Source organism: Stegostoma tigrinum, chromosome 9 (genome assembly GCF_030684315.1).
Source record: "Stegostoma tigrinum isolate sSteTig4 chromosome 9, sSteTig4.hap1, whole genome shotgun sequence".
NCBI lineage: Eukaryota > Metazoa > Chordata > Chondrichthyes > Orectolobiformes > Stegostomatidae > Stegostoma > Stegostoma tigrinum.
The window spans coordinates 70,971,299-70,995,250 of NC_081362.1; the positions used below are offsets into that span (position 1 = coordinate 70,971,299).

At 42.5% G+C, this 23,952-nt stretch overlaps 2 protein-coding genes across 5 annotated transcripts in view; one reads left to right on the forward strand and one right to left on the reverse strand.

Annotated features, from left to right (window-relative positions):
• The window catches only part of camkmt (calmodulin-lysine N-methyltransferase), a 328,636-nt gene extending 306,472 nt beyond the window's left edge, over positions 1-22,164 (reverse strand). For both annotated transcript variants that reach the window (XM_048535462.2, XM_048535461.1), the window contains exons 1-3: positions 21,700-22,164; positions 9,661-9,836; positions 8,342-8,406 (exon numbers count right to left, since the gene is read on the reverse strand). In XM_048535462.2, coding sequence (XP_048391419.1) covers positions 8,342-8,406; positions 9,661-9,836; positions 21,700-21,861 — 403 coding nt within the window. In that variant the 5' untranslated portion in view covers positions 21,862-22,164. The remainder of the gene's footprint in view (positions 1-8,341; positions 8,407-9,660; positions 9,837-21,699) is intronic.
• A 132-nt stretch (positions 22,165-22,296) lies between these two features.
• The window catches only part of prepl (prolyl endopeptidase like), a 70,494-nt gene continuing 68,838 nt past the window's right edge, over positions 22,297-23,952 (forward strand). For 2 of the 3 annotated variants that reach the window (XM_048536237.2, XM_059648616.1), the window contains exon 1: positions 22,297-22,713. In XM_048536237.2, coding sequence (XP_048392194.1) covers positions 22,516-22,713 — 198 coding nt within the window. In that variant the 5' untranslated portion in view covers positions 22,297-22,515. The remainder of the gene's footprint in view (positions 22,714-23,952) is intronic. The other variant, XM_048536238.2, reaches the window with a different exon arrangement.

Sequence of the window (23,952 nt, forward strand, 5' to 3'; positions counted from 1 at the left end):
GATTTCAGGGAGTTAGGATGGAAGCTGCAGAGCAGGACGAACAGAGTAGTGTTCTCTGGTTTACTACCGGTGCCACGAGATAGCGAGGTGAGGAACAGGGAGCGGGCGCAGCTGAACACGTGGCTACGCAGCTGGTGTAGGAGGGAGGGTTTCAGATATGTTGATAATTGGGATGCCTTCTGGGGAAGGTGGGGACCTGTACAAGAAGGACGGGTTGCATCTGAACTGGAAGGGGACCAATGTCCTGGGTGGAAGGTTTGCTCGAGTAGTTCGAGAGGGTTTAAACTAGTATGGCAGGGGGGTGGGAACCTGAGCTGTATACCAGAGGTGAGCGTTGATGCAGGTGAGGCAGTAGCAAGAGGTAGACCAGCTAGTGGGAAGGATTTTCCTGGGAAGGAACCAAGGGATCGGTTAAAGTGTGTTTGCTTTAATGCAAGGAGTATCAGGAATAAAAGTGATGAACTTAGAGCATGGATCAGTACCTGGTGCTATGATGTTGTGGCCATAACAGAGACATGGGTTTCTCATGGGCTGGAATGGTTGCTGGATATTCCAGGGTTTAGAACATTTAAAAAGAATAGGGAGGGGGGAAAAAGAGGAGGGGGTGTAGCACTACTAATCAGAGAGGGTATCACAGCTACAGAAGTTTCCATTGTCGAGGAAGATCTGCCTACTGAGTCAGTATGGGTGGAAATTAGGAACAGCAAGGGAGTAGTCACCTCGTTAGGGGTTTACTACAGGCCCCCCAATAGCAGCAGGGAGATTGTAGAAAGCATAGGTCGACAGATTTTGGAAAAGTGTGGACGCAGTAGGGTTGTTGTAATGGGTGACTTTAACTTTCCTAATATTGATTGGAACCTCCTCCGAGCAGAAGATTTGAATGGAGCTGTTTTTGTAAGGTGTGTTCAGGAGGGTTTCCTAACGCAGTACGTTGACAGGCCGACGAGGGGAGAGGCCATTCTAGACTTGGTGCTCGGAAACGAGCCGGGGCAGGTATCAGATCTTGTGGTGGGAGAGCATTTTGGTGATAGTGACCATAACACTCTCTCATTCTACATAGCTATGGAGAAGGAGAGGATTAGGCAGAATGGGAGGATATTTAATTGGGGAAGAGGAAACTATGATGCGATTAGACACGAGTTAGGAAGCATGGACTGGGAGCAGTTGTTCCATGGTAAGGGAACTATAGACATGTGGAGATGGTTTAAGGAACAGTTGTTGGGAGTGATGAGTAAATATGTCCCTCTGAGACAGGCAAGACGGGGTAAGATAAAGGAACCTTGGATGACGAGAGCGGTGGAGCTTCTAGTGAAAAGGAAGAAGGTAGCTTACATAAGGTGGAGGAAGCTAGGGTCAAGTTCAGCTAGAGAGGATTACATGCAGGCAAGGAAGGAGCTCAAAAATGGTCTGAGGAGAGCCAGGAGGGGGCACGAGAAAGGCTTGGCAGAAGGAATCCGGGAAAACACAAAGGCATTTTACACTTACGTGAGGAATAAGAGAATGGTCAAAGAAAGAGTAGGGCCGATCAGGGATAGCATAGGGAACTTGTGTGTGGAGCCTGAGGAGGTAGGGGAAGCCCTAAATGAGTTTTTTGCTTCTGTCTTTACGAAAGAAACGACCTGTGTAGTGAATGAAACCTTTGAAGAGCAGGTGTGCATGCTGGAATGGATAGAGATAGAGGAAGCTGATGTACTGAAAATTTTGTCAAACATTAAGATTGACAAGTCGCCAGGCCCGGATCAGATTTGTCCTCGGCTGCTTTGGGAAGCGAGAAATGCAATTGCTTCGCCACTTGCGAAGATCTTTGCATCCTCGCTCTCCACTGGAGTCGTACCTGAGGACTGGAGAGAGGCAAATGTAATTCCTCTCTTCAAGAAAGGAAATAGGGAAATCCCCGGCAATTATAGACCGGTAAGTCTCACGTCTGTCGTCTGCAAGGTGTTAGAAAGGATTCTGAGGGATAAGATTTATGACCATCTGGAAGAGCATGGCTTGATCAAATACAGTCAACACGGCTTTGTGAGGGGTAGGTCATGCCTTACAAACCTTATCGAGTTTTTTGAGGATGTGACTAGTAAGGTTGATGAGGGTCAAGCTGTGGATGTGGTGTATATGGACTTCAGTAAGGCATTTGATAAGGTTCCCCATGGAAGGCTCATTCAGAAGGTCAGGAGGAATGGGATACAGGGGAACTTAGCTGCTTGGATACAGAATTGGCTGGCCAACAGAAGACAGCGAGTGGTAGTAGAAGGAAAATATTCTGCCTGGAAGTCAGTGGTGAGTGGGGTTCCACAGGGCTCTGTCCTTGGGCCTCTACTGTTTGTAATTTTTATTAATGACTTGGACGAGGGAATTGAAGGATGGGTCAGCAAGTTTGCAGACGACACAAAGGTCGGAGGTGTCGTTGACAGTGTAGAGGGCTGTTGTAGGCTGCAGCGGGACATTGACAGGATGCAGAGATGGGCTGAGAGGTGGCAGATGGAGTTCAACCTGGATAAATGCGAGGTGATGCATTTTGGAAGGTCGAATTTGAAAGCTGAGTACAGGATTAAGGATAGGATTCTTGGCAGCGTGGAGGAACAGAGGGATCTTGGTGTGCAGATACATAGATCCCTTAAAATGGCCACCCAAGTGGACAGGGTTGTTAAGAAAGCATATGGTGTTTTGGCTTTCATTAACAGGGGGATTGAGTTTAAGAGTCGTGAGATCTTGTTGCAGCTCTATAAAACTTTGGTTAGACCGCACTTGGAATACTGCGTCCAGTTCTGGGCGCCCTATTATAGGAAAGATGTGGATGCTTTGGAGAGGGTTCAGAGGAGGTTTACCAGGATGCTGCCTGGACTGGAGGGCTTATCTTATGAAGAGAGGTTGACTGAGCTCGGTCTCTTTTCATTGGAGAAAAGGAGGAGGAGAGGGGACCTAATTGAGGTATACAAGATAATGAGAGGCATAGATAGAGTCGATAGCCAGAGACTATTTCCCAGGGCAGAAATGGCTAGCACGAGGGGTCATAGTTTTAAGCTGGTTGGTGGAAAGTATAGAGGGGATGTCAGAGGCAGGTTCTTTACGCAGAGAGTTGTGAGAGCATGGAATGCGTTGCCAGCAGCAGTTGTGGAAGCAAGGTCATTGGGGTCATTTAAGAGACTGCTGGACATGCATATGGTCACAGAAATTTGAGGGTGCATCCATGAGGATCAATGGTCGGCACAACATTATGGGCTGAAGGGCCTGTTCTGTGCTGTACTGTTCTATGTTCTATGTTCTATGTTCTAATGCATGCATAGTGTTTGATCACAGGATTATTTCAGAAACACTAAACATCAACTCTCATGTGGGATGAACTTGGGAGCTAATTATGTCGCACCCTGGCATGAGAAATGCAACTGTGTAATTAAGAACTAACAGCATAATGTTCCTTGCATTATGTTGCTGAGTCTCAGTAAGTAGAGAAATTGGAAGTGTTGAAGAAATTGGAAGTGTTTTTGGAGAGGGCTTTAATTACTGGATTAAGTACTTTTACAGCTTGAGTGCACATGTGATATGATTGGGATTTTCTATGGTACCCCCAGTCACTCATCTTTTTGTGTAGAATTACAGTTCCTAATGCTTACATAAACATCTAAAATCTTGTTCAATTTTCAATTCTCCATTTGTCAGCATACACAGAAAGTCTCGACAGACTATTCATAAAGGATGTAATAGCCATATATATTCTGCCTTTGCTTAATATACATACAAGCAACTGAATTTTGCAGTGTAGATCACTGGGCAAAGAATAATCAACAAGTAATATAGATGGTTATTTTCCCTAAGCCCAACAGTCATCCCAACAAAAAATTGCAGTTCAAACTATTTCTTTCAGGCTTTAATGATGCAAATCAGCTAATGGGAACATTGAGAAGGAGTCCATTCAGTTCATTGTGTTTGTGTCAAGAACTGAATCCAACTTTCCATCTACTGATCCTTCACTTTGTTGGTTACTAAACATCAAGATCATATTGAAGTAATTTTTAATGTGATGAAAATTTCTGACTCTACCCATCACATAACTCCCCGCTAATCCTTCTACCAATTACTTTAATTCAGCGCCCCTGGTTATTGATCTCACTGCAAAGGGGAATAGGCTTGTTCTATACACTCTATCAAGGCCGCTCAATTTCATGCAACTCAACTAATTCTCCCTCAGCCTTCTTTACGCCAAAGAAAACAAGTCCAGCTTATTCAACAGATAATGAGGTGTAGAGCTGGATGAACATAGCAGGCCAAGCAGCAGAGGAGCAGGAAAACTGACGTTTCGCTTCGAGACCCTTCTTCAGAAATGGGGGAGGGGAAAGGGATTCTGAAATAAATAGGGAGAGAGGGGGAGGTGGATAGATAAAGGAGAAGTTAGGTGGAGAGGAGACAGACAGGTCAAAGAGGTGGCGTTGGAGTCAGTAAAGATGAATGTAGGTGGGGAGTTAGGGAGGGGATAGGTCGGTCCAGGGAGGGCAGACAGGTCAAGTAGGCGGGATGAGGTTATGGGTAGGAGAGGGGGTGGGGCTTGAGGTGGGAGGAATGGTTAGGGAGGTTTTGGGATGCAGTCAGGGGAGGGGAGATTTTGAAGCTTGAGAAGTCCACAAGTTCACAAGATAGCAGTTCCTACTATCTCTCTAGCTTATTCAATCTCTCTACGAAGTTAAAATTTTCCATTACTGTCAGTAAGTTCATAAAAATCATCTCTGTCCTCTCTACTACAACCAAATAGTTCCTGCAAAATGGCTGCAAAAACTGTGTGCAATACTCTAGTTGTGGACTATGTAATATTTGATAAAGTTCCAGTCTGATCGCTCTTCTCCAATATTCTATGCCCTGTCAAATGAAAAAGAGTCCCAAACTGATTTTATATTCAGTATTAGGATGTGAGCTTTGCCAGCACAGGCAACATTTATTGTGCACAACTAATTTTTTTCAAAAAGTTCATTCATGATAGGTGATCTTCACTGGCTGTGCCAGCATGTAATGCACGTGCACATGTAGAGGATACACAACACTGTCACTGTCAGTAATGAAGTGAGTGAATGGTGAAGATACTGGATGGGATGCCAATCAAACATGCTGCTTTTTCCCGGATGATGCTGACTTTGGGTGTTGGGGCTCCACCCATCCAATCAAATAGAGAGTATTTCACCATACTCCTGCCTTGCAGATTGTGGAAAGGCTTTGAGATTAGAAAAGGTGAGCTATTCAATAAACAATCTGATCTTCCAACCTGGCTCTGCAGCCAGAGGTCTGGTGCAGTTCAGGTTCTGGTCAATGGTAAACCAAGTGATGATAATGCCATTGATGGTAAAGGGGAAATATTTAGATTCTGTGCTATCGGCGATGGTCATTGCCTGGTACTTGTGTGACACAAATGCAACTTGCCACTTATTAGTCCAAGCCTGTATAATGTCCAGGTCTTGCTACCTGTGGACACAAGATGCTTTAGTGTCTGAGGAGTTGCAAATGGTGTTGAACATAGTACAATCAATCATCAAACATCCCAGTTCTGACTTTATTATAGAGATGAAGGTTATTGATGAAGCAGCTGAAGGTGAGTAGGTCTACAATCCCACCCTGACAGACTCCTGCAATAATGTTGTAGGATAGATTATTGAGTACAAATACCTTTGTTTATGGTACAACTCTTACCCATGGCAGGTTTTCCTCTTGATTCTCTGACTCCTGTATTGCAGTATTACTTACCGTGCTGCAGGTAAACCAGTAAGGATAAGATCAAGTAGGTTTCTCCCTCTGGTTTTTAACCTTGCCAGCAGCACAGGCCCAGTGAAGCAGCTATTTCTTTTAGGATTTGGCCTGTAGTAGTGCTCCCAACTCACTTTTGGTCATGATTTTGAAGGTTCCACCCTGAACACAATGTGCATCCTCTCCACACTCAGTGTTTCTCAGTGTTCAATATGAAAGAGTACAAAGTGATGGGGCGGGTGGATGCCGGTGGGTGCAGTAGATGGTAATCAGGAGGTTTCTTTGCCTATGTTACACTGGATAGCTTGAGACTTTATGAAGTCCAGAGGCAACGTTGAGGAGTCCCAAAGCAACTCACTTCCAACTGTACATTTCAGAACTGCCACCTCTAGTGGGTCTGTCCTACTGGTAATGTCTTGTGTTGTTTGTATGGTATGATTCTATGACTATGATTATATCAGGGTTGTTGCTTTACTGTACTTTCAATTCTGGCACCAGACCCTGAAGGAGGCCTTTGTACATACGAGAGGATTAGTCTTATCATCATCTCCAATCACATATCTCTGAACTGAACTGAACTGCAATTTCCATTTATTGACTCACCTGGCTAATCCAATGATATCCTCTGTCAAAATAAAGCATTCTCAACTCAATATCAACTGGACAATCAATCTTTAAATCATTTGAAAAATTCTTTCACCATGCCTCCTATACACAAGTGTAAATGTATTACAAATTTTTGCTTCCTGCCAGGGACCCAATGTGGTACCAAATTTTTCCCCTTTGCCTTAGACACATAGGTTTTTACTTTTCTGATCAGCCAATCACTTGGTCCTTACTGAGACCTTTGTACATTTGCTGTGGTCTACATGAATTTTGACTACACTGTTATCAGTCCTACTTGTTATCTCCTCAAATAACAAGTCATTCAATCTGTGAACAAATCAAAACGGACTTCCTTTGATTAAATAGTTACTTTTCTAGATGTTTAATACTATTCTTCAGAAATTTTAAAATAATTTTCCACCAAAGTTAAGCTGATTAGCCTGTATTAATACAACCTATCCTTTCCACTCTTTTTAAACAACATTACAATTTTAGCAGTCCTCAGTAACACACTTAAAGTCAGAGAGGACTAGAATATGATCATCAAGACGTCTGCCATTTCCTCCTTTGTTTCTCTGAGCAGCAAGAGATCCATTTCACGTGTGTCTGACAATTATTCCATTTTCAAACTCGTTAATATCTCTTCTCTTGGTCTATATACCAAATCCAACATTTCACATCCCTCCTCCTTTACCTCAATGTTTGCATCACTCCAGCTCTTTTTTGAAGAGAGACGTAATGGTCCTTCTAAGTTGTGTGTTCACATGGCAATTCATCAATGTTGCACACTTAATTATTACAATCACACCATGCGCTGATGTTGACTGGTACTCTTAACTCAGAAGCAAAGAACTGGTAGACTCCTCCCCTGACATTCAAGCCTGGCATGATTAACTGGATAGATTTCACAGTCAAAATTCATTCTTGTCAGTTTCTGGACACCAAAGTTACGTCAGCATCTGTCTTTGCTGCAACTTGATCACAGCTACTCTCAGGGTCACAGTTTGTTTTCCAATCCTCCCACCAGCAGCCCCTGTCAGTTCTTTGCTCTCCTGCTCTCGCTTGCTGCCCTGTGGAGTTACTATCAAACACTATAGACCATAATGGCAAGTTCACATGTAAGCAAAAGCACTAACTGCAGTATTGTTGTGAAATATTCTACTTCCCATCAGTGAATCATTTGTAATTCAGTACTATATATGTTCAACTTGTGACCACATTGAGGTTGCTGTTCATAGTCAGTAACTGAGCAACGGGGCTGCTATTAGCATAAACTCTACACTTTGTTATCTTGGATTCTCCAGCATCTGCAGTTCCCAAGATCTCTGATTCAAAGCAAGTAGTTCACATTGTTCAAAAAGGTAACAAACATCCTGTAAAACATTCAATTCAGACATAGCTTTAGAGCCTTCAACATACTCAGACATGATTAATATATCTTTATTCCTAAAAACTAAATTATAAATTCTAAAAATCAATGTGTAAACATCATTTTCGTTAAACAGCATAACCAGATGTCTTGTCCATCATCCTCAAGTTTAAAAAAATGCACTTGGAAACTATTTTTAAATCTAGATTGAAAAAAATTACACAAACACAGATAATCATATATAAGAATTAGGCAGAAAGAAAAATAAAATAAATGTGCTGCATAATTATGAACTTGAAAACTAGAAAGCAATCTTCCTTAAATAATTTTACAACCAATGCGTGAAACAATGCACTGGTGAGGTGACAGATTTGAACATTAACATATTAATGCTAGAACTGAATACATTGTTAAAGAGGCACTGCTTTGTCAGTGTCTTTGGCAATGTTTTAATTTACCTAACATGCCATATAACAAATACTATCTGCAATGCTTATGACATTTTCTGTAGAAACACCACTGCTATGAAATGACAGACAGGTGTTGCTCCTTCTTTGATGTGCACAGTGCTTCTTTAAGAATGACGCTGCGTATTTCCCTCAACATCACATCACAGTTGAACATAAAATGAAATAAACTCACAGACATTTCCTGTGTTGTCAAAACTGGTGAGAACATCTTCAACATTCAGAGGGCCAACACTGTGTCTTAACAAAGTAAATGATTGTTAAGTACAAAATCTTCCCATGATGAAAGATTTTTAAAGAAAAACAAGTCCCAATACACATTTATCAATTATTACACAAACTCCATCAAGCATATTACAAAAAAATCTATGTACACTTCTAATAAGCTTCAATGTTTTACCATTGTGAATAATCTCAGCAATCTCTGGATAGCAATTGGGAAACTCTGGATATCTATCCCCATCTAAATCTAACAAAGAAATTGATGCAGATGGTTGGCCAGGACAGGTCTGGGCTCAGCCTTATTGCCCCCACAATTAGCTTTTCGATTCTTATTAATGCTCATCTCCACATAAGGGGAGCAACTAAAGATGCAAGAATAGAATGTGGAGCAACAGTGTAGATTGATACATTGTCAACTACATCTATCAAACATTTTTGGCATTGTTACGCCAAAAGTTCAATCAATAATGGAACGCCTTTGGAAGTCATTTATTGGGTGAACCAATTCCATAGTAAAAATTTAATCCTGTAAAAGAAGATTTTACACTGCACTTGGATTGATTATACAACTTAAAGAAACAGTGTCAGAATTCTCAGACATACCGGAGATAAAAATTGGTTCGTAAATGGATACTGGTATGATACATGAAGTTAAAATGAATACCTTAATGGAATCAAATGGAATTGTCCAAGGTGAGATTATATACCCTGGCAGTTTACTAACTTTGACTCCACAGATTTCACAAAGATGTCACGTTAGGACTGCAGTAATTATTTGGAATTAAAAACATTTTGCTGTAACATCTTGTATTTTTTTAAAAATGCAGTCAGTCTTTGTGTTCTGATTTTTTTGTTATCTTTCTCATGCGATTAGTAAGTCAGGTAAATTTAAGCTTCTGGTCGGTACAATGAATCATAATGTGACAAGACGTTGAATTTATTTCTACACATGACAGAACAGGTTCCCTGATCCTGGTTGGATTGGCCAGAAGAAGCAAAGTGCTTTCCCAATATAGATGATTCCAGCAATCAGTTAAAAGTTACGGAGCTCGGGAGTGAGTTGCTGTCCTATCTGTATCTCAAATTATAGCCAGCAGAACCAGATGTGGTGTGCAAACAGACAGTGAGGAAGTGACAAAAGAGACAACATAAATTTCAAATTGGAAAGGTAAGTAAGAGGGGTAGAAGCTCACAAAAACTGAGATGAGCATTTTTGCAACCTAATACTACACATTGACAAACAAGAACAGTATATTTAATGCAATAGATTACCTTAAATACACCCTATACTGTGGATAGGGAATGCACGCATATTCAACCCACATTTCATTATCAGAATCTGACTCCAATTTCTTCAACACATTTGTAGAAAATATGTTGAAAGTCAAACATCTTCTGATAGAAATCTGCAGCAGATTTTCTTGATCTATGCTCTTCTGTTTCAGCACCTGTTGAAGAAGACATTGTCATTCCGACTAGTTCCATCACATTTGTTTTGTGATAGTTTAAACAATGGTTCACAAAAGGTGCACCTTGCATCTTTATTAACTGCACAATAACACATACACACTTGTAAATTTCAAGTAGAAAACCTCCTTCTCAAAAGATTTCACATCTCTCATATTGTGCCCCCTCAATTCCCCAGATTTCTTGTCTGGAGATTTAGAAGCAGAGGGAGAACATTCAACCCTATCAGCTTGTTCCATTATTGAATAGGATCATGGTTGATGTGTATCTTTACCCAGAACTCTTTTTCGTGAATTTGTCTATGTGTAATCAAAGGATATAAAACAATGAAAATCTAAATCAGTCTTAATCTTGATTATTTCAATTGACACAGCAGCTGCAACGTTTTGACTATAACTTGACCATATAATTGACTATAACGAAGACCATGAGATTAACTTTGAGGGTGGGGAGGGGGTGGTTTACTACGCAATATTTAGAACCAACAACACAAAGAGGAACAGAATTTGCAACAACAATGATGCTGGCCCACCAGGCTAAAAAAGGCTTGTGTGGTAGATCAGATGCTGGAGGTGAAAAAAAAACTGTAAACATCCTACAAGAACTGAAGTAAGCAGGGGTACCGTAAAGCTGATGTGTAGAGCTGGAGAACCTGGCAAGACAGAGCCAGGATCAGAGGGAAATAAAGGGCCCAGAGTAGTCGTATTTCAAACTGGATAGTGCAAGCTAAAATTGAGCCTTAATTATGGCCTGGAAATTAAATTGGGACCACTGGCATATCATAAAACCATTACAAATAAAGTTTAAAGGGAAACACAAATTGTGCCAACATTAAAGGAGTGCCTTGCAACCGGGTTGCAAATATGAAATATGACAGCAAGGGATAATGATAGGCAACTGTTTACAAGGAAATTTCCATTACAAACATTCATATATGTAATTTCAAATGAAAATGCTGGCACAAGCCAATTATCTTGGCAAGGGGACGTTCACGTTAACAAAGTGTGGAGCTGGATGAACACAGCAGGCCAAGCAGCATCTCAGGGGCACAAAAGCTGACATTTCGGGCCTAGACCTTTCATCAGAGAGGGGGATGGGGAGAGGGAACTGGAATAAATAGGGAGAGGGGGGAGATGGACCGAAGATGGAGACTAAAGAAGATAGGTGGAGAGGAGAGTAGAGGTGGAGAGGTAGGGAGGGGATAGGTCAGTCCAGGGAAGACGGACAGGTCAAGGAGGTAGGATGAGGTTAGTAGGTAGGAGATGGAGGTGCGGCTTGGGGTGGGAGGAAGGGATGGGTGAGAGGAAGAACAGGTTAGGGAGGCGGGGACAAGCTGGGCTGGTTTAGGGATGCAGTGGGGGAGGGGGAGATTTTGAAGCTTATGAAGTCCACATTGATACCATCGGGCTGCAGGGTTCCCAAGCGGAATATGAGTTGCTGTTCCTGCAACCTTCGGGTGGCATCATTGTGGCACTGCAGGAAGCCCATGATGGACATGTCGTCTAAGGAATGGGAGGGGGGAGTTAAATTGGTTCGCGACTGGGAGGTGCAGTTGTCTATTGCGATCCGAGCAGAGGTGTTCTGCAAAGCGGTCCCAAGTCTCCACTTGGTTCCCCCAATGTAGAGGAAGCCACACCGGGTACAGTGGATACAGTATACAATTCTCCTCTCCACCTATCTTCTTTTCTCTCCATCTTTGGTCCGCCTCCCCCTCTCTTCCTATTTATTTCAGAACCCTCTCCCCATCCCCCTCTCTGATGAAGCGTCTAGGCCCAAAACATCAGCTTCTGTGCTTCTAAGATGCTTCTTGGCCTGCTGTGTTCATCCAGCTCCACACTTTGTTATCTTGCACAATTACTATGATTGCCTTTCTTTGCTTCTTTCACATCGCTCAACAACACACACTCAGTTATCTGCTGCTGAAACCCTCATTCTTCCAGTTGCTACCTCTATAGCCGATGATTCCAATACACTGCTGATTGGCCTCCTGTATTCTACCCTTTGTAAACCCTAAGGATTCAAACCTTCTGCTGCTTGTGTCCTTATTCACACCAAGCTCCATCTGCTTATCACAAGTGCTTGTTTGACAAATTTCAAAATGTTCGTGGTTTCCAAACCTCTTCTTGATCTTTCCCCTCCCTAACCTAGTCCTTTCTTACAGTCCCATAGCATTCCAGGATATCCCTTTTTATCTAATCCTAGCCTCCTGAGAAGCCCTGTTTGTAATCAATTAACCACACGTGGCTATACTTTCAACTGTCAAGGCCCTTATCTCTGGAATTTCATACAGGAAGTTCTTCACCACTCTTTCTTCATTCAAGATGCACCTCAAAAAAATCTACCTCTGATCAAGTTTTTGATTATCTGTTCGATATCACCTTACATGGTTAAGTGTCTAATTTTACTTTAGAATACCCCAGTAAAGCACTCCAACACCTTCCAGCTGAGAACCATTTTAACTCCACCTCCCACACCCTGGATGACATGTCTATCCTGGACCTCCTCCAGTGTCACAATGACGCCACCAACAAACTGGAGAAGCAGCACCTCATATTCCACCTCGGGACCCTACAACTCGATGGCCTGAACATGGATTTCACCAGTTTTAAAATCTCTCTACCTCCAACCTCATCCCATGACCAATCCTCCCTCTCAACCCACCCCCTTGACCTGACACATCCTGTTCATCTTCTCTCCCACCTATCCACTCCTCCCACCTCACTGACCAATCCCCACCACTGCCTACCCGCACTCACCTATCACTGTCCTCACCTACCTTCCCCAGCCCCACCACTCCTCTCTCTATTTACTTCAGAGCTCCCTTCCCCCTCCATTTCTGAAGAAGGGTTTCAACTTGAATTGTCAACTTTCCTGCTCCTCTGATGCTGCCTGGCCTGCTGTGTTCTTCCAGCTCCACACTGTGGTATCTCAGGCATGAAACTGGTATGTTGGCACTAAAAAAAAACTGGGTAAACTTTAATTGCATTTCTGTCTCAGAGATTCTTCATGTTTTCTAATTCTTAATAAAACAGGTAACAATTGTGCTATTCTAACTGTCAACACAAAGTATGTGTTAATTAAAGATAAAAACAGAATTTGTTGGAGCAACTCAGCAGGTGCGGAAACATCAATGGGGGGAGAGAAAGAGTTTTTGTTTCAATTGCCTCTGCTTTCTCAGCACGGATGCCGCTGATTCTCTCCGGCAATTTTTGTTTCAGAATCTGCTGTTCTTTGTTTTATGATAATTAAAGACTGCCTGCTTCAAAATTCAATAGGTAAACTCAATTACAATAAGGAAAGTCACAAGGAGTTCAATACACTTTCCAAAGGGCACAACCAGTCTGTGCTCAAACCTCAGTCCTTACACAGAGCTTCACAAAGCTGAAGAATGCTGATGCATACTGGGAAGTTAGGTACATCATACAGACTTTAATCAATCTAAATTCAGCTCAGTCATTTCTGAGAAAAAATATCAAGTCAGAACCCAGCATTTTGGGACAGGTTTAGACCTAAAGTTACATGGCATAATTTGATGTGCAAACAATGCATCCTCTTTTAAAAAAAACAACATTAAAACCTTAGTTTGGACACTAGAATTTCAAATTTTGAGAAACAAATGGCAGTAAGATTATTTTTGAAAAAGTTACTAATTCAATTGAAATTAACCATTTTATATCAATTTTTAATAACACAACAGGTGTTCTGACCACGTTTTTATACATAAATTAGCTGTGAAACACAAAATAGAATTGTTGGCTTAATAAATGTTAATACAAGATGACAACATATCTGCAATGAAATTCAAATTAATCCAGATGAAAACTTACTTTGTATCCAATGATTTAAATGGATACAGGAAGTAAGCAACTTACTAGAATAATATCAGCAAATATTGTATCTCAAAAAAGCAAACATCCGCTATGTCCTTTTCGACTTATTCCATTATCAATTCCTGTACACACTGGCTGAGGTTACATGAAAGATTCTCTTTCTCATCCTCTCTCGTGCCTCAAGTGTGGTCACCCTCAGATTAAACCACTCCCATTTGTCTCACTCTAATGAGAGCGCAACCCCTGTGGTCTCGTAATACTACTCTGAATTTGCTTTCACATTCATATCCTTTGACAGCACCTGCAAAATGTGCCCTTCCAGGAGGCAGATGTCACTAGGACATAAACACATAGAAACACCATCAACAGTAAGTTCTCCTTTCAAGCCACATGCCATCTTGATTTGAAAGAACACTGCCAATCTGTCATTGTTACTGGGCAATAAAATTATTATTGCCTTCCTAATAGTACAGAGAGTTCATTTACAATGAAATAGACTGCAGCAGCTCAAGAAAACAGCTAACCACCACCTGGTCAAGGACTGTTACAGATAGGCAAGAAATATCGGCCAGTCCATTGCTTGAAAACACAAAACCAGAGTAGGGTAAATTTACATTGGCGGTAGATATTGTAAATATGAACATATCTCAATGATATTCACAACAAGTTGTATCTCCATGGTGTCTTGAATATAGCGTGTAACTCCAGCAGAAAGAAAATCAATTAAAAACCAACGCCAAACCATGAATGGCAGTGAAAAGAAATGGGTTACTGATCTGGTCAGAATTGGAGCAACATAGTTTTCAAAGGATTAAAATCCTAGGGCAGTATTTAATGAAGTTGAGTCACTTTCCCACCAGTGCTCTGCATGTTGCCACTATTGTGGAAGGCCCACCAAAAGGGATGTGTTGTCACAATTGTACAGGGCCTTGGTGAGACCACACCTGGAATATTTTGTGCAATTTCTGAGGAAGGATGCTCTTGCTCTCGAGGGAGTGCAGCAAAGGTTTACCAGGCTGATTTGTGGATCGCAGATCTGATGTGCAAGGAGTGATTGACTAGGTTAGGATTGTTTTGCTAGAGGGACCCGGGTTGGATTCCATCCTCGGACGACTGCTTGTGTGGAGTTTGCACGTTCTCTCAGTGTCTGCATGGGTTTCCACCAGGTGGTCTGGTTTCCTCCCACTGTCCAAAAGATGTGCAGGCTAGGTGGATTGGCCATGATAAATTTCCCTGTAGTGTTCAGGGATGTGTAGATTAGATGGGTCATAGAGGGGTGGGTTTGGGCGGGTGCTTTGAGGATCGGTGTGGACTTGTTGGGCGAAAGGGCCTGTTTCCACGCTGTAAGGATTCTATGATATACTTGGACTTTCAGAAGGCTTTTGATAAGCTCCCACATAAGAGATTAGCACGTAAAATTAAAGCACATGAGATTGGGGATAGTGTGCTGACATGGATAGAGAACTCTGGCAGACAGGAAATAAAGAATCTGAGTAAACTGGTCATTTTCTGAGTGGTAGCTAGTGACCGGTGGGGTACCAAAGATCAGTGGTGGACTCCAGCTATTCACAATGTATATTAATGATCCGGATGAGGGAACTAAACGTGATATCTTAGAGTGTATAGATTACACTAAACTGGGCAGGAGGGTGAATGTTGAGGAAGATGCTGAGATGCATTGTGATTTGGACAACTTGAGTGCATGACAGATGAAGTGTAATGTAGATAAATGTGAAGTCATCCACATTTGTAGCAAAACAGGAAAGCAGAAAATTATCAGAATGGTGATAGTTTGGGAAAAGGGAAGATGCATTGAAAACCTGGGTGTCCTTGAAAACCTGTCACGAAAGTAAGCATGCAGATGCTTTAGGCAGTGAAGACAAACTGTATGCTGGCCTTCATCAGAAGTGAATTCAAGTGCAGGAACGGGAATATCTTGCTGCAAGTGTACAGGACCTCAGACATACTGCAACTGAAGTATAATGTGAAATTTTGGTCACCTTACTAAAGAGGGATAATGTGACTATACTTTCATAGCCAAGGGTCCAATGGTCTAATACTCCGAGGGTCAGTGTGGACTTGTTGGACCAAAGGGCCTGTTTCCACTCTGCAGGGGTTCTATGATGAAGATGAAGAATATCCTTCCTTAGGTAAAGTAACAAGATTTAACAGACTAATTACTGGGATGGCAAGTCTGATGTATGAAGAGAGACTAGATTGGTTAAGTCTATATTCACTGGAGTTTAGAAGAACGGGGGATGTGAGGATCTCTTGAAATCTACAAAATTCTAACAGGATTAGACAGAGTGAAATCAGGAAGGATGTATCCAATGACCGGGGCGTCCAGAACCAGGGGTCACAGTTTAAGGCTGCAAGGTAGGCCATTCAGGACGGCAACAGGAGAAATACTAGAGTGTGGTAAGCTTACGAAATTCTGTCCCACAGCAAGCAGTTTTGACCAATTCAATATTTAAGATAGTAGATACCGTTCTTAAGGCTAAAGACTTCAAAAGGGCTGTACAGAAAGCAGCAACAGGGTACAGAGTTGGATTATCAGCCATGGTCACATTGAGTGTTAGAACAGTCTGCAAGAGCCAAATAACCTACTTCTGGTCCTTTTTTTCTATGTTTCTATGTTTATCACTATTCACAATGTTATGGTCAGGAAGTGGGGGGGGGGGGGGGGGGGGGGAGGTCACCAGAAAATGCAGGGGAGGAACTCTCAGCACCATGCTACATGTCCAGCCTTTACTCACAAGCATTCCCTTTCCAATTCTTAACCTGGAAATAAGAAGCTTTGGATGAGGGATCTCCACTACTTCCACTCCAAAGCTTGCAAGCACCCCAAGGGTTCATACATGACATGCCTCCCAACTGGGTGAATACCAGCTGTGATAGGATGAGGTCCTTCAGTGCAATCTAATTGTCCACTGAAGGGGCTCACTTGGTGGCAGGGCAGGAAGGCTGTTTATTGCCCATCCCATAATTGACTTAATCAGGGTGGAGGCCAAAAGCAATTTGTGTCCCCAACACACCCACCAATTAGATGCCCATATCATAAGGAAAGGCCAATAAATTCCACCCTTAAATTCTCCCAGCACAGGAAGCCTATGAAATTATTACCAACTCATTGGACAGCTCAGCAATTTAGTTCCATACCAAATTTTCATCTCCTTTACCTTGCTAATGAGTTCATCTGGTGTATGAGTAATGGTCCTTTAAAAATTCTTATGGCATCTGGTCCCAATGGAATCAAAATTTTCATCTAATACCTTGCAAATTATAAAAAAAAGTGTAGAAGTGCTCCAAATACCTCTTCTAGTTATTTTGCCAGTTAATTCGAACCTATTACTTGTGCTAACTAACCGACATGCCACTGGAACAAAGGAACAGAAGTAGACTATTCAATCCATCAAGTTTCCCCTGATTTTCAGGATCTTGGTTGATCACCTCCCCAATGCAACGTTCACGCATTATTGCTTCATCGCTTAAATGTCATCAGTCTCCAGCTGGTTGGAGACATACAGAGCATAACGCAAGGTGGTTGTAGTTATTGAAGGCTAGTCAGCTCCAGGACATCTGTGCAAGACTTCCCCAAGTTATTATGCCAAAGCCCAACCATCTTCAGCTGCTTCATCAGCTTTCCCCCTCCTCTCTTTCATTAGGTAAGAAGGGGGAATGTTCAGTGACGACTGCACAATGTTGAAGAGCATACACAACTTCCTATATACTGAGATAATAAAATGTGAGGCTGGATGAACACAGCAGGCCAAGCAGCATCTCAGGAGCACAAAAGCTGACGTTTCGGGCCTAGACCCCTCATCTGATGATGGGTCTAGGCCCGAAACGTCAGCTTTTGTGCTCCTGAGATGCTGCTTGGCCTGCTGTGCTCATCCAGCCTCACATTTTATTATCTTGGAATTCTCCAGCATCTGCAGTTCCCATTATCTCTTCCTATATACTGAAGCAACCCATGTTGAAATGCAACAAGATCCAGACAATATCCATGCTTGGGCCGACAGGTGCCAAGTAACAATCATGTCACACTAATGCCAGGTGATCAACATCTCCAATGAGAGAATCTGGCGATTGCCCCTTGACATTCAAAAGCATTACCATCATTGAATCTCCCACTTTCACATCTTAGTGTTTACCATTGACTAGAAGCTGAACTAGACAAGCCATATGAATAATGTGACTACAAGACCAGGTGAGAGACTAAGAAACCCAAAGCAAGTAACTCACCTCCTCACTTCTCAAAAACATGTCTGCTATCTTCAAAGTGCAAGTCAGAGGTGTGATGAAATACTCCCAACTTGTCTGAATGAGTGCAACTCCAATAACACTCAAAAAGTTTGATACTACCCAGAACTAAGAGGCCTGTGCAGCCCTTTTGATTGTTTGTGGATGTCATACCACTCATTCCCTTCACTATCTGTACATAGTGACAGCAGTGTGGACCAGCTAAAAGGTGCATTGCAGCATCTCTCCAATGTTTCATCAATAGCATCTTTCAAAACCCTGATGTCAACCACTAAGGAGGCTGGGTACAGCAGAAATATGCCAACATAACCATCTGCGAAGTCCCCTGCAAGTCACAGAACGTCCTGACTTGAAACTATATTGCCATTCCATCACTGTGGCTGGGTTAAAACCCTGCCACTTGCTTCATAAATGCACTGTGGGCGCACCTTGGCCACAAGGACAGCAATGGTTCAAAAACGCAGCTGACCACCACATTCTTCAAAGCACTAAAGGATGGGCAACAAATCTAGTCTAACCACCAATGCCCACATTTCCTTGAACAAATTGTAACAAATCTTAGCCTTTATTCAGTCTCACTGAAATGCTCTTGGGAGAAGAATACTAGTTTATTCAGGTGCTCTACGTAACTGAAGTTTCTTATCCCTGGCATCCTCATTGATTACATCTGCAAGACTTTGCAGTCCTTCCTACGTTCCCAGAGTTGCACGTGATACTGAGATCTAATCGGAAATTTTTATTTCTTTGTTTATGGATTTAACGTGCCGATTCAGAGTCAAGCATCTCATAAACCTTCTGATATCCCTTATCAAATTAATGTATCACCTTCAAAGATTTGTGAGCATGTTCAATTTCTTGTATCTCTTTCAACATAGAACCTTTAGGTTATGCTGCCTCTCCATTTTGTTTCTCACAAAATGCATTAAATTTAAATTTAATTAAATTCATTAATTTAAAGTGCATTAAAACGTCACCTGTAGTTCCTACCTATTTCGTCAATCAACTGTAACCTTGTGAAATGTTCGATTATCCTGTTCATTTTTTCTCTTTAATCCTCAATCCCAAAACTCTATTGCATATACTAAAGGCCAGGTCATAGTTTATAAGAAAAGTAATGGTCTCAATACAGACCTGTAGATGACCCCACTGCCTACTTCACTCCAATTAGAAAGACAGTTTTTCACCATGGCTTGCTTCCTCCATTACCAGGTAATTTCATAACTAAACGACACCCATCCCTTTAATTCATAATGCTTCTACTCCAAAAAAAGTTGAGAGAGAAATACAAGGCCAAATATGAATCTAAACATAAGATGAAAATGTTAAACTTAAGACTACAGGAACCATTAAACAAAATATGTCAGCAAAGGCAAGTCAATGAAGGATAGGAAACAAGCAGCAGTAAATCCAAAAGTTCAATCTTCTGGAGGTTCAAGGATAGAAGACCAGCCAGGTGACTATTGGAATTGTTGTAATTGGAACTAACAATGGCATAGGCAATGGTTTCAGCAGCAGACGGCCTAAGAATTTAGTATTAGAAGTTCAGCTGAGTTTAAAAGAACACAAAGGTATTGAAGATTCTTGTTCAACAAGATACAGTGGTTGGGTATGGTATGGATTTCGCAGCAATGATCAAGGGGATGTGGCAATGACTGCAGACAAAGTTTCTGATCTTCTCAATATTAAACTGGACAAAACTGAGGTCGGGTCGGATGTCAGAAAAGCAGACTGACAACAGGGGTTGTTTATCAGGTTGGCACCTGTAACCAGTGAGGTTCCACAAGGATCAGTGCCCATCTGCAACTATTTATTTATTAATGGCTTCAAGGAAGAAAGTAAATATATTGCAGCCAAATACTGTAGCCAAAAATAGGCAGAAAGGCAAGTTGAAAGCAGGATATGTTAAAGTGGACAAAAAGTTGGCAAATGAAGTATAATGTGTAAAAAGGTGGAAGAGGGAACAAAAGAGCACAGTATTATTTAAATGAGGAAAAATTGCAGAAAGCTAAACGCAAAGGGATTTGGGGGTACTTGCACACGAAATGCAAAGGTAACACACAGGCGAAGCAGGATATCAGAAGGTTAATGGAATATTGGCCCTTATTTCAATGGAGTTTGGAGTAGAAGAGTAGGGAAGTCTTACTGCAACTGTACACTGTGCTGGTGGGACAACATCTGGAGTACTGTGAACAGTTTTGATCCCCTTGTTTGAGGAAAGATACAATTTCATTGGATGATCCCTGGAAATGGAGGTGCGACTTGAGGTGGTAGAAGGGGATAGGTGAGAGGAAGAACAGGTTAGGGAGGCATGTACGAGCTGGGCTGGTTTTGGGAAGTGGTGGAGGGGAGAGGAGATTTTGAAGCTTATGAAATCCACATTGATACCATTGGGCTGCAGGGTTCCCAAGCGGAATGTGAGTTGCTGTTCCTGCAACCGTTGGGTGGCATTGTTGTGGCACTGCAGGAGGCCCAGGATGGACCTGTCGTCTACGGGATGCGAGGGGGAGCTGAAATGGTTCACGACTGGGAGGTGCAGTTGTTTACTGCGAACCGAGTGGAGATGTTCTGCAAAGCGGTCCCCAAGCCTCCGCTTGGTTTCCCTGATGTACAGGAGGCCACAATGGGAACAGCGGATGCAATACACCACATTAGCAGATGAGCAGGTGAACATCTGCTTGATGTGGAAAGTCTTCTTGGGGCCTGGGATGGGGGTGAGGTGGAGGTGTGGGGCCAAGTGTAGCACATCCTGCCACTGCAGGAAAAGTGCCGGGTGTGGTGGGTTGGAGGGGAGTGTGGAGCGGACAAGGGAGTTATGGAGAGAGTAGTCCCTCCGGAAAGCAGACAAGGGTGAGGATGGAAAAAGTCTTTGGTGGTGGGGTCGGATTGTAGATGGCAGAAGCGTCGGAGGATGATGCATTGGATCCGGAGGTTGGTGGGGTGGTATGTGAGAACGAGGGGGATTCTCTTTTGGCGGTTATTGCGGGGACGGGGTGTGAGGGATAAGTTGCGGGAGACACAGTCGAGGGCATTCTCGGCCACTGTAGGGGGAAAGTTGAGGTCCTTGAAGAACGAGGACATCTGGGATGTACGGGAGTGGAATGCCTCATCCTGGGAGCAGATGCGGCGGAGGCGAAGGAATTGGGAATAGGGGATGGAATTTTTTGCAGGAAGGTGGGTGGGAGGAGGTGTATTCTAGGTAGCTGTGGGAGTCGGTTGGCTTGAAATGGGCACCAATTTAAGTCTGAGATTATGAGGAATTTCTTCTTTCAGAGTATTCATTTATCCTCATTTACTGAAGATAGCCAAGCTGGCGATGAAATGATCATATGCTAGGCAAAAGGATTCTCCTTGTTTGTTTTCTTTCTGAAGAGTGGGTGGTGCCAGGTGTTTTCAAAGAGGTGACAGTACCTGGAGAAAATTCGAATAAAATAACGGCAGAAACGAATGGTCTTCTGCACCGCATATTAATCCAATTCTATGTATAATGTTGAAGCAGGGACGATAATCCCTTTACTTCAATCCAATTCAGTTGAAGGCAAGTGGTACTGACACCTTATGTGTCATGTCACAGCAGCTTGGCCAACGTACAATAGATTCGTGATCTACAACACAACACATACTGATAATGTACACTACACTATATTAAAAAAAAACCGCCATCCGTCTCACCTCCCTCAACCCCACCCCATCTATATCATATGCCAAAATGCTAAATTGCTGTTGCACCACCGTCCCCAGGCTCGCTCCTTACCCGCTGCAGCATTTTCCAGCGGGATCTCGCCAGGCTGGGCTCCGCCGGGCTGAGCTGGAGACTGGACGGTTGCTCACGCGCCCTCTCGTTTCCATAGCAGCCGCAGCCAGCTTCGGCTTCGGATCCGGGCGCCGCTTTCGGGTTCCCGGGGCCACGTTCCATCCGCTCCACGACAATCAACTGGTTCCCAGACTCGTAGAACGAACAAAGTCTCAGTCTCTTTCCTAAACTACTGTTATTCTCTTTGAGTTATCCGCAGGACGCATGTTCACGGGGATGCATCTGAATGATTGTTTCACACTCACAGCGAACAAGTATTAGTATTGCTTCTTAAAAAAAAGGAAGAGCTTTCTCTCCGACAAAAGGCATAGAAAAAAAGAAAAAAAACCGCACTCTGTATGAGAAGTGGAGCAGACAAAAAGTCACAGTCACGGCCGGCTCTCGTGCATTTGTTTTACTTCCGGTTAGAAGGAACTAAAGACCAAAGCGATCGACATGGAGTTGAAATCGACTTGAAAGGCGGTGGGGATTGGCTGATGAGTGACGGGTGGGTGATTGATTTGTTGTGTCTCCTGGATACCGCCTGTTCCGGTCAGGACTGTTGGGCTGGCGGCAGCAAGAGAGATTGTGAGAGATTGACTTCTGCATAACGTCTGACTGTAGGCTATTCGACAATTACTTTTTCTCATCAGGGGAAAGTTAAGACACGAGCTTTTGACTTTGTTGCAGTATGCGTTTCGAAGGCAGCGATCTCCCCGCAGTTTTTGTTTGGCGCGTGTTGTGAACTCAGCGATTCGCGGCCGTGTTTTGATCAAAATGCACCGAGTGGTCGGCACGTTACAGAAGATGAGGTCGGGTGTTCATCAGTGCAGGCACATTGCAGCGGCTCCGTTTGGTCGGTTCAGGACTCACTCTGGAACTCGGCTTGGTAGCCGCAGCTTCTTCAACCTCGCAAGAAACTTTAAAAACTTAGAAATGGAAAAAAATAAGTTATCTCGAGACTTTATTGATCAGGTGAGTTCAGTCCCTATTTGTGGATTTCAGGGTATTCAAAGTGACTGTGTTATATGTGTGGTTCAATATAAATATAAATGCTGAATACGAACAAGGAGCAGACGCAGGATATTCGACGTTCGAAGTTGCTCTGCTAGCCATTAAGATCATGACAGATGTTTGTATTTTGAATCCCACGTTCCGATCCACCACCAATAACCTTTCTAGTTTCCCTTTTAACACGTTGTCCACTGCTGCCTTAAGTAAATATTTAGTGACCCTGGCCCCTGCCAAATTTTGAGGCAGATTTCCAAAAGTGTACAACCCTCTGAGAGGGAAAAGAACCAAATCCCCCTCAAACCCTGTCCTAATTGTAAAATCGCCAGCCCTAGTTCTGAATTGATTCTGTATAACCTTTTCTCGTTTGACAACTCGCGTTTTCCCGATTTCAATCTCGTAAATAAAATCAAAATACTGCAGATGCTGGAAATCTGAAACAAACAAAAAATGATGGAAAAAACTCAGCAGGTCTGGCAGCGTTGTTGAGAGAGAAACAGTTAACATTTGAAACCAAAAGACTTATTCAAAACTGCAAGGGTGGAAAGTGATGTTTTTATATTACTGACAGAGATAGAGATGAACAAGGGGAGAGGCCCAGTACAAAAGCCGAAGGGGTTGCTAATTGGGGTGAAAAAGTAATAGAGATGTAATAGGGGTGTAAGTTCAAACTAGAATTTAGTAAAGGGTGAAAAATGTAAAACCAGTCCAGTAAACCTCTGAACTGCCTTCAATATATTTTTATATCCTCCCCTAAAAATAAAGACCGAAACTGCACTGAACACAGTACTCGAGATGTTGGTCTTATCAATGTCCCATATTGTGTTCTGATCATTCCTAATTATGTCCTGCTGATTTCACAGCTGTGTTTATGCCTCAAGTATATTTTTGGCTTTTACTGTACAGTTATTGTTTCAAGTATCCATTTATGTGTGTCCTTCCTTTCAATTTCCCCAATGTCGTTTGTGAAAGTGTTTATGTAAACTTGTCAACCAGTAATTATTATTTCCTATGAGCGGAGATGCTACATTCATGGTGTTAGGAGGAGAACATGTAAGTAGAAATTGATATTTTTACCTCGGGGCAACTTGCATCATAAATGTGGACATTGAATGCTGTAATTAAACTAATAGAATTAATGAAAGAATACACTTGCCTCAAATTGTCACCATCACTTGATTGTCCGCTTGTATCTCAGTGACT